General features: G+C 40.9%; 1 protein-coding gene across 4 annotated transcripts; it reads right to left on the bottom strand.

The window, feature by feature from the left end:
* Positions 1-1,129: 1,129 nt before the first annotated feature.
* Positions 1,130-7,686, bottom strand: LOC307008754 (uncharacterized protein). Of its 4 annotated transcripts, none has more exons than XM_079631874.1 (6): positions 7,204-7,686; positions 7,035-7,094; positions 6,910-6,942; positions 6,481-6,774; positions 6,221-6,373; positions 1,130-6,135 (listed from the first exon to the last, which is right to left on the bottom strand). In XM_079631874.1, the coding sequence occupies exons 1-6, from the start codon at positions 7,223-7,225 to the stop codon at positions 5,612-5,614; spliced, it is 1,086 nt and encodes a 361-aa protein (XP_079488000.1). In that variant the 5' UTR covers positions 7,226-7,686; the 3' UTR covers positions 1,130-5,611. The 4 variants fall into 4 exon arrangements, with proteins under 4 accessions (XP_079488000.1, XP_079487998.1, XP_079487999.1 ...); XM_079631872.1 differs by having other exon boundaries at positions 7,204-7,685; XM_079631873.1 differs by having other exon boundaries at positions 7,035-7,686.
* Positions 7,687-8,569: the final 883 nt, after the last annotated feature.

The raw sequence follows: 8,569 nt of genomic DNA, 5'->3' as shown, positions 1-8,569 counted from the left end.
CATTTTTCAAGCTCCTCCGAGACACGTTATTCAACACCTCTGATACGATTACGTCATCAGTCACGTCATCAGGCCTGTCAATATGAGAGGAGGCAGGTGCCTCTTCACCCGTACTCTCACGACCCGGTACTGTAAGCGTTAAAGTGTTGCTCGCCACGTCGTTTTGTTTTGAGACAGATAGATATCTCTGTAATGTGTTTGTGTATAGTTTTGCTTTTTCGTACGCATCCAAATCATGTCTTTGCAATATTTCCCTAATAGCCTTATCCAGGTTTTCCTCAGTGGTTGTGTGAATATTTTCACGAGGACCCGCAGTTCTTAGTCTATCCATTTGTTGTTTTGGCACAAGATATAATTTTTCAGTATGCTGCATTTTCTCTCTTCAGATTCAGGTCCTTGTTATAAGGCTTGTTATGAAAGGCAGAGCCACACTAAGCAGTGGCAATAGAAAACCACCTTTTTGGTTAATCATACGTCTCTTTCTTGCGATATTGATCTTTTTATTAGCGACGTATTTTATCTCTGTCTTTCTCCTTTTTAAAGATCCGTGCTGCTTCGCAGTTAGAGGGATCTTACCGTGTAGAATATTGAGAGCCACTTCGCATAAAGCCAGTATGAGCTCATCAGGGGACGACTGGAGAATAACACGTCGTTGTTGGGGTGAGCTCTTGTATAATAACTTTAAAAGGGGCAGATTTCTGGAGAGTCTCGAACTCATGTTAAACTCCTTTCTGAACGTAGACCACAGGATAGTCTGACAGTAAATCAGTTCTGAGACGAAATTTTTCAGGGGTTTGTGTTTTATAGTCTATTAACAGGTAGTTATAAGGAGCGCTCGTTGCGTCCTGATAAGCCTCGATGAAGAACTTTGTATTTCCAGGAAACATCTGACGTCCCAAAACACCTATCTGCTGTTTATCTCGGGGGTTTTTAAATATTATTAAATAATTTGCATTAAGAGCTATTGTTCTGCTAGATTTACCCTGAAAAAAAAGATTCTGTATCAGAAGCATACAACTGAGATTTCTATGGTGGATGAATTGGGTAAAAAGCCTCTCAGCTTGCAAATTAGAAGATGCCTGAGCCATTAAATCATCCAGAATAACAAGTGATTTTCTGCCGGGTGGAAATAACGAGTCGTCATCCAGATTCTTTGGTATGCCTTCGATGAATTTAATATCAAAATCACGTAACATCTCATCATACGTAGGCTGCCATGATGTATACATGTACACAAAATTATCAAACTTCACAGAACACATTTTGTCTGAATTATACATTAGAGTTTTCACAAAAAAAGTCTTCCCACAATTACTGGGGCCACTAACAATAGCACCAAAGGGGTGCTGTAGCCGCCAGTCAAAGGGTTCTGTTTCACCCATATTTACAATGTTTACAAAATATTGTTAAAACCCGTAAGGCAACGTAGTATAATCTGGCAGTAGCACACGTTTGTTGTACACAATTCTGAAGTTTTTCTCAACCGTTTTATTGTGTAGTGTGAGACGTCTCTTATTGCGTGTGATGGTCCCTGTGCGCACCTGCAAACGTAGGCTGTCACCTGTCTCGGTGTACGCGCGCACTAGTGCTATCAGACTATGCAGTGTGACTATTTGTGCATTTTCAGTATTGAGCGTGATTCCTTTAGCTTTGAGACACGTATGTCCTTTTAGAGTTTTAAAACCGTAAGATTTCGGTCCTGACGAGCAAAATTCATGAATCGAATCGTCCGGAGCTAATTCGCTCGTGAGCTGACCGAGGTAAGGACCTGTTTCAGGTTTCCAATCACCGTCTTTCGATACGAACACGACGCTATCTGTGTCACAATAAATCACCCTACGGTCTAATTTTTCCAAAAGATTATAGAGCTCGAGTCGCGCGTATGCTGTAGTGAAAGCCCCTATAAAAATGTTGACATTCTGCGTAGGTGAGGGGTCTTGTGCGGCGTAAGCCCATTGCACCAGTGCAACGGATTCAGATACAAAGGAAAAATATTTGATCACGTGCGAGCTGCTGAAGAGACATTGTGTAAACTCTCCCGGATCTGTCAAAAGTTCCGTGGTGCACAGATGAGAGCGCAGAGAGAAGCGCCCCCACAAGGTATTCAAAATTAGCTTGCTTATGGATCTTTTTGCCGAATTATGTCCTATTTTAGCGATGTCTAGCTGTACTCCTTGTTTGTCAAGATAATCGGTGACATAAGACTGTTTGTCTTCATCCGTCACTATGTGTGCGGGAAAGCCAGAGGCTTCCTGTTTGGATTTGAGAAACGTTTTAACATAATCTGTGAACAGACTGTCAGAGTTTTGCTCGAAATGCCACACCTCAAGGATTTTCAGAACACGATAGCCCTGTTGAATAGCTTTGTCTAGCTCAATACTAACCCAAGTGCCCGTAATACTTCTTTCAGCCTCAGTGTGGCAGCATTGTGCATCCTGGACCTGGTTCTCTACACAGACCCGACACAAACCAAACATAAGTTTGCCGCCGCTTCTGTATGGCAGAACCGGATGAAACAGTTTGCGGGGTGGAAGCACAGTAGCTCTGACAAGACCAAAATAGTTCTCCAGCGGCTCAAAATCCTTAAAAATTATTTTAGGATGCCCGACGGGGTACGTTTTGTTAGCCTGGACGAACGGGTATAGCGATGTGAAATCATAATAATCGACACGCTCATCGTCTTCTGTCTTATGATACAACCTAAAGGCATTTGTTCGGCCTCCGTAAAGGCCGTCACGAGGTGTCAGTCTCGTCGGTGCTTCATAAGTTGACATGTATCGAATAACCTCAGGATCTGTTTGCATTGCCAGTTCCCATTCGCACTCCCAGATAGAGACTACACGTAAGGAATAGACTTTACGAAGCGTTTCTAATTTCTCGTCCGACTGTCTTCTGAGTGAGCCATAAGACACTTTAGATAGTGGCTGGATTTCCTCTGCTTTAAATCTACAGTCATGCCCGTGAAAAAAACAGCCCAAGTACTCATATGCAGTTTTCACCCCATCACTAGATTCATAAAACCCATCAAGATGGTAAGGACCAACGGATCGCTCACCATAATTTAGCGCGTGTTGTATATCGATATTTTGGCTATTTTTAGTATATTCAAGCCATTGTATGGATGAACTTGAAAACGTTTTGTATTGATTTAAATACGCATGGCTGTGTGTTAACGCTATTGTATCTCGACTCAAAAAATTTGTTTTGAACACTTTCATACATGTGCCTGCCAATGTCACTGATTTAAACGGATCAATGTTTGTACATTCGATGAATTCTTCACGGTATTTGATACACGCCTGTCGCAGAATAATCACATCGTTCCGACAGTAAAAAGCTAGCTCCTTTTTGAAGTCAAACACACTAGCCAATACACCTGCGTACCACATATCGAATCTGGTACGGGCAGTTGTACTCATAGTCTCGTAGCCATACAATTCTTTTGCGGGATAAGGACCTATGTAGTCATTGTTCTTCCTTGTGTTAAACCTGTGTGGGAAGAACCCTTTATCAGATACGTCTAAGCTTAACGCAGCGGGTATTTTTGCAAGCGCTAGAGGCAGAAACTGGAAGCTGTCTATAAAACGTTGTCTGAACAGCGAATCATACATATACAAGATACGGCATCCTTGCATAATAATTTTCGGTGCTATACCTTCGCTGGTGAGATGGCTGAGTAATAAGTAGCTGTCAAAAGATGACGAGTTATGCGCGATGAATGTGTAATCTCTGTATTTTGGTCGCCTGTAGTGTTTAACCAGACGCGCGACGCAGTCTGTCCCTCCAGCTTCAAACGCCACACCATCGTGCGTCATAGCGCATACGTAATTAGCTATGTGCCGACCTTCTTCAGACATTGTCTCAAAATCATAATAAATGTATTTTTCGTCATGCACCTCAGGCTTTAGCGGCTGAATGTAGCATTCGTGGCTAGCACCGTCTGTCAGCCTCTCCCGGCAATGCACACAGCACTCTGCAGCGCACTTGTGCTGTTTTATCTGATCGACACCACTCTTTGCAACTCTATACGTTCTATGACATTTAGTGCAGTATTTGATTGTGTCACATTGCGATTTTTCGGTTGATGTACGGTCTTGTTTATGGGCATCGTAGCAAAATGTGTTTCTGCAGTATCTGAGACAATCGGAACACCGTTTATAGACCGTAGCACGGGTGCGGCATTCAGACGTGGTACAGATGTTACACACGTGCTTGCATTTATGTGATCTATTATCGTTATGGCCTTTGAAACAGAATGGACAGAAATAGCTCGTCCCTAAAAAACCCTTCAGATTTTTTATTAAATGGTAATGATTTTCGTGATTATATAGATGCACTGTTTTTGGATGAATTTCATCCGTGTTTTTGAACACCTGCACCGCACCTGCGCTGTCCCTGTGAAAAACAACAATTTTTATATCTAGATAATTTTCGAAGACATGCACGTCGTGAAATCCTATTTTATCATACGCCGTGAAACCACATGCTGTGTGGATGTCTTTTGCCGGTGCTTGTAACTCAAAGTCATTATATTCTGGATTTAGAAAATGTGCTAGACAGTAGCTGAAACACATAAAATCAGAGAAGTTATTTGGACTGAATAAATGCATTTTATTTCTTTTAATAGTCTCGCTTATGGCCATGTGAGCTACCCTTCTACGCCCGCCTGAGGGTTGGTCCATAGCAATAGATACCTGTAGCGTCAGAGACGAATCTGTGTTTACATCTCGATTGCTTTGAGTGGCTTTTTCGATCTGTTCAATGAACAGTGATGCGTCGTGGTTGTTTTCAGGTTTTAATACAGTATTTATGGCTGTCGGTAGTGAGTCCCCCGACAAGGAGATGTTAGCATAACCTGTATCACCTGCCAGTAATCGTGAAAAATCTACAATTTCATTTAGAATATTACTCAGATGAATATTATATTCAGCTAAATCATTTGTATCTATTCTACTGAGGTCCAGTGTTCTAATTATCTCTACACCGTTAAACAACCTCCTCGGAATTATAGTGAATTCACCAGCATACCCGCCTTCGTGCGTCAAACTATGAATATCGCTTTGACTAAGTCCCATATCTGGTAATAGAGGATCATAATTTAACGAAGACGACGCGCCGTTACCGACCTGTGTGTTTCCGTCATTATCATTGTCTTCACGCGTTTCTAACAATGTTCGTTGTTCGGCTATGATATTTTGTAATCTATCTGTAGTGGTTAACTCGTTCGTGTTTAACAGCCGTAATTGGTCGTTTATTAAGCGACGTAATTGGACATTATTTGAGGTCTGTCTTAATCTGTCATCGTCAGAATCAACTCTAGCTCTTTTGGATAACATTTTGAGGTGTTTTTATTTATTTTTAAAAATCACACAAGGCATTCGTAGCTGTGCTACTACCAGATTTCACAACACAATATTGACAAATTAAAATGTACAGATGGCAATAAAAACGTGCATTACAATACAACTCTCAACAATGACACCCCGTTAATACAAGCACATATTTGTAACGTGTAAGAACGAAAAACAAAAGTTAAAATTAATAAAATAAAATAAAAAACTTCGTAATCAGAGTAATTTCATCATCTTCTCATGAAAAAACATCATAAACATTACCCCCTCAATTGTCTCTGGATTACTTTAAAACCTTCGGAGAACAAACTCAGAGCAACGGTGCTTAGCTGCTGGTCGCCCCTCACCTGTTCAAGCTCCTGCTGAATCAATAGTTGTGTGTGACGTTGTTGGGCGTGTTCAGCTTCTATTTGCTCATGGCGTTGTTCAAGGAAAGCTGCCACACTTGTCACGTCTGAAGCCAGCTGATTCTGGCGTTCTATCACAGTACGCAGTAGCCCGACTACTTCTCTCAGTGAACCATAGACCAAGTCTTCTGTCTCTTGAAACGTCAAAGGCTGGGAAACTATATCCAAAATCCTTAAAAAATTCCTATTAACCGATCGGAGAGTATCGATATTCAGTGTGTTTACATCCGCTTCCCTGTAAATGGGTCTGTAGTATGCACCCGGGTCGGAACTGCAGCTACTGACGGATGATGTGTCTCGTTCAGAGACGGCGGCGTCGAGGACATCTGCTTGTGATTCGAGGAAAATTTCCAAACCTCCTTCGGAATGGTCTTGCTCTGTAGGAGATACAATAATCATCATTATATTAATTATTTATTCAGAAATATGTTTAAACAAATATGTAGTCTATAGCTATCTTACCGTTATCCCCCTCAGCTTCGCTCTGCTCAGAACACACTTCCTCTCTCGTATGCTGATCCGAGTCGAATTTGGCTCGTTTCTCGCACGTCCCACTAGTTGACGCTTTAGGATAGTCCACCGTGGTTGATGTACAAGGCTCCGGAGAAATTTGTTCTGAAAAATTATTTAAATATCCGTCAGAAAAAAAATGAATAAAAATAAATAATGAAAAAAAAAAAATATATAAAATAATAATAATATATAAAACCCCTTAGACCTACCTATGTCAGGGTAGGAAAATTGTATTCCACAATTCGTGTCGTATTCCCCATAAACTTCACGAAGTCGTTTTATTCCTCTGGCCCCAGTAGCAGAACATGCAGCCTCGTCACCCTTCTCAGCAGCTGTACGACTGTCACAGTGAGCGGACGTAGGTGTGCCCCATGGAGAGACGTCGTCATAGACGAAAACCAATGGCGTTGAAGGTCTCTCGCAGGCCGTAGCAATCTCCATGATGACGTCAGCTACCTGTGGTGTTTCCTCGCATGGCGGGGGATTCTCTGCAACTAAGCCATCTGTAGGAAAGTAAAAACATTTTTTCTTTGTAAAAACTAAGCTATCTGTTGGAAAGTAAAAACATTTTTTTCTTTGTAAAAAACTAAATGATGTAGGAAAATATATATTTTATCCGAGGAAAAACAAAAACACACCTGGTATTTCGCCGTTTGGAAATATGCGATCGTCTGGATCGGAAAAAATAAATATTGTTAGTATCGAAAAACACACATCGCTACATTTTAAATAAAAACATTTACATTCAAATACATATACTCACAATAATCATCGAGCATTTTGACAATCTCCGGATCCAGTTCCAACCCCATTATAGAGTCATCTGCTTCATCATATAGATAAAAATAAATACTTTTTATTTTAAACAAATCCTTGTATAAAGACATATTTTTCTTTTTTTTAAAAAAAAAAGAAAAGAAACAGACTCTTACCGTTTTGACTGTAACAATCCATGTTTTCGTATGACGGGAGAATGCGATCGGGAGTGTTCCGTCTCTAGATGGTTTTGTAACTGAAATGGCTAAGTTATAAACGCAACTTCAGATTCGTCTTCCCCCAACACCCCCATTCTTTCGAAAGACCCCCTTTTTGATGTTTGATATCTGTTGTCGCGATAAAAATAATTCACACCTCCCTATGAAAACGACACCTGCTGGCCTAGAAACAACATGAATTAAAAAACCCTACAGACATCTGGGAGCCGCAGTGTGTGTGTGTGTGTGTGTGTGTGTGTGTGTGTGTGTGTGTGTGTGTGTGTGTGTGTGTGTGTGTGTGTGTGTGCGCGCGTGTGTGTGTGTGTGTGTGTGTGCGCGTGTGTGCGCGTGTGTGCGCGTGTGTGCGTGTGTGCGTGTGTGTGCGCGTGTGTGCCACGAGCGATCTAGTTGTTATTTTTTCTCACGGCTGTCGCGTGGTGTGGGTGGGTTTACGAGTCGACGCATGGAAATGACGTCGTTTTACCGCATCACTAACCACAACCAACGAGGGCTACGGTGTGTGGCTACCTACGTTAGGAGGCGTGGTCTGCGAGCGTCCCTGCTAGTCTCTCACTCGGTTCATTACGACTAAATCTCTGAGAAGGTCAGACGTGTCTAACATGCGTAGAGGACATCTCTAAACCACCTAGTTAAAGATATGTACTTCTTTTCAACAAGGTATTTTTAAAAATAGTTTAAAAAACAACATAGCTGGGAAAAACACATGTTATATGTTGTAACATTTACAAAAAAGTATGAATTTAAAATCCTTGTGTTTATGATAAACTTTTGAGACTTAAAACACTAAACATAAGACTTTTTGTTTGTTTTGTTTAATGTTTTAATTTAGAAAACATAATTAAAAAACTCTTTTAACATTTTAACAAATGTAAAACTCTTTTAACATTTTAACAAATGTAAAACACCCCTTTCTTTAATAAAAACACAACCATCACATAGACCTATTCTTTTATTATTATTATTATAGTTATTCCAACATTTACACCTCAAAAACACACATACAGCTAAGGATCCATACACTGTAATTAAAATCAGACAAACATAACAGGTGCATCAACACCTGCTCCGTACAGAAAAACTTATCAGACATTCAATTCTTAACACAAATTCTACATGGCTAAAACCATAAAGGATGAACTAGACTACAAGATTCTCCCACGCTCCAGTTCACGCCCTTAGGGGAGGGGCAAGCGTGGGAATTTTCCCACACTCACCGCGCATGCGCATTCAGGAACTCACACGGGTGGGGGCTAGGGGCAAAGGAATTTATGATGGGTGCCATAAATCAATCAAAGTGACAGCA

Source organism: Phoxinus phoxinus (genome assembly GCF_949152265.1).
Source record: "Phoxinus phoxinus genome assembly, chromosome: 12".
Lineage (NCBI taxonomy): Eukaryota > Metazoa > Chordata > Actinopteri > Cypriniformes > Leuciscidae > Phoxinus > Phoxinus phoxinus.
The sequence above is the reverse complement of the archived record's forward strand: the minus strand, read 5'-3'. Positions and strand labels throughout refer to the sequence as shown.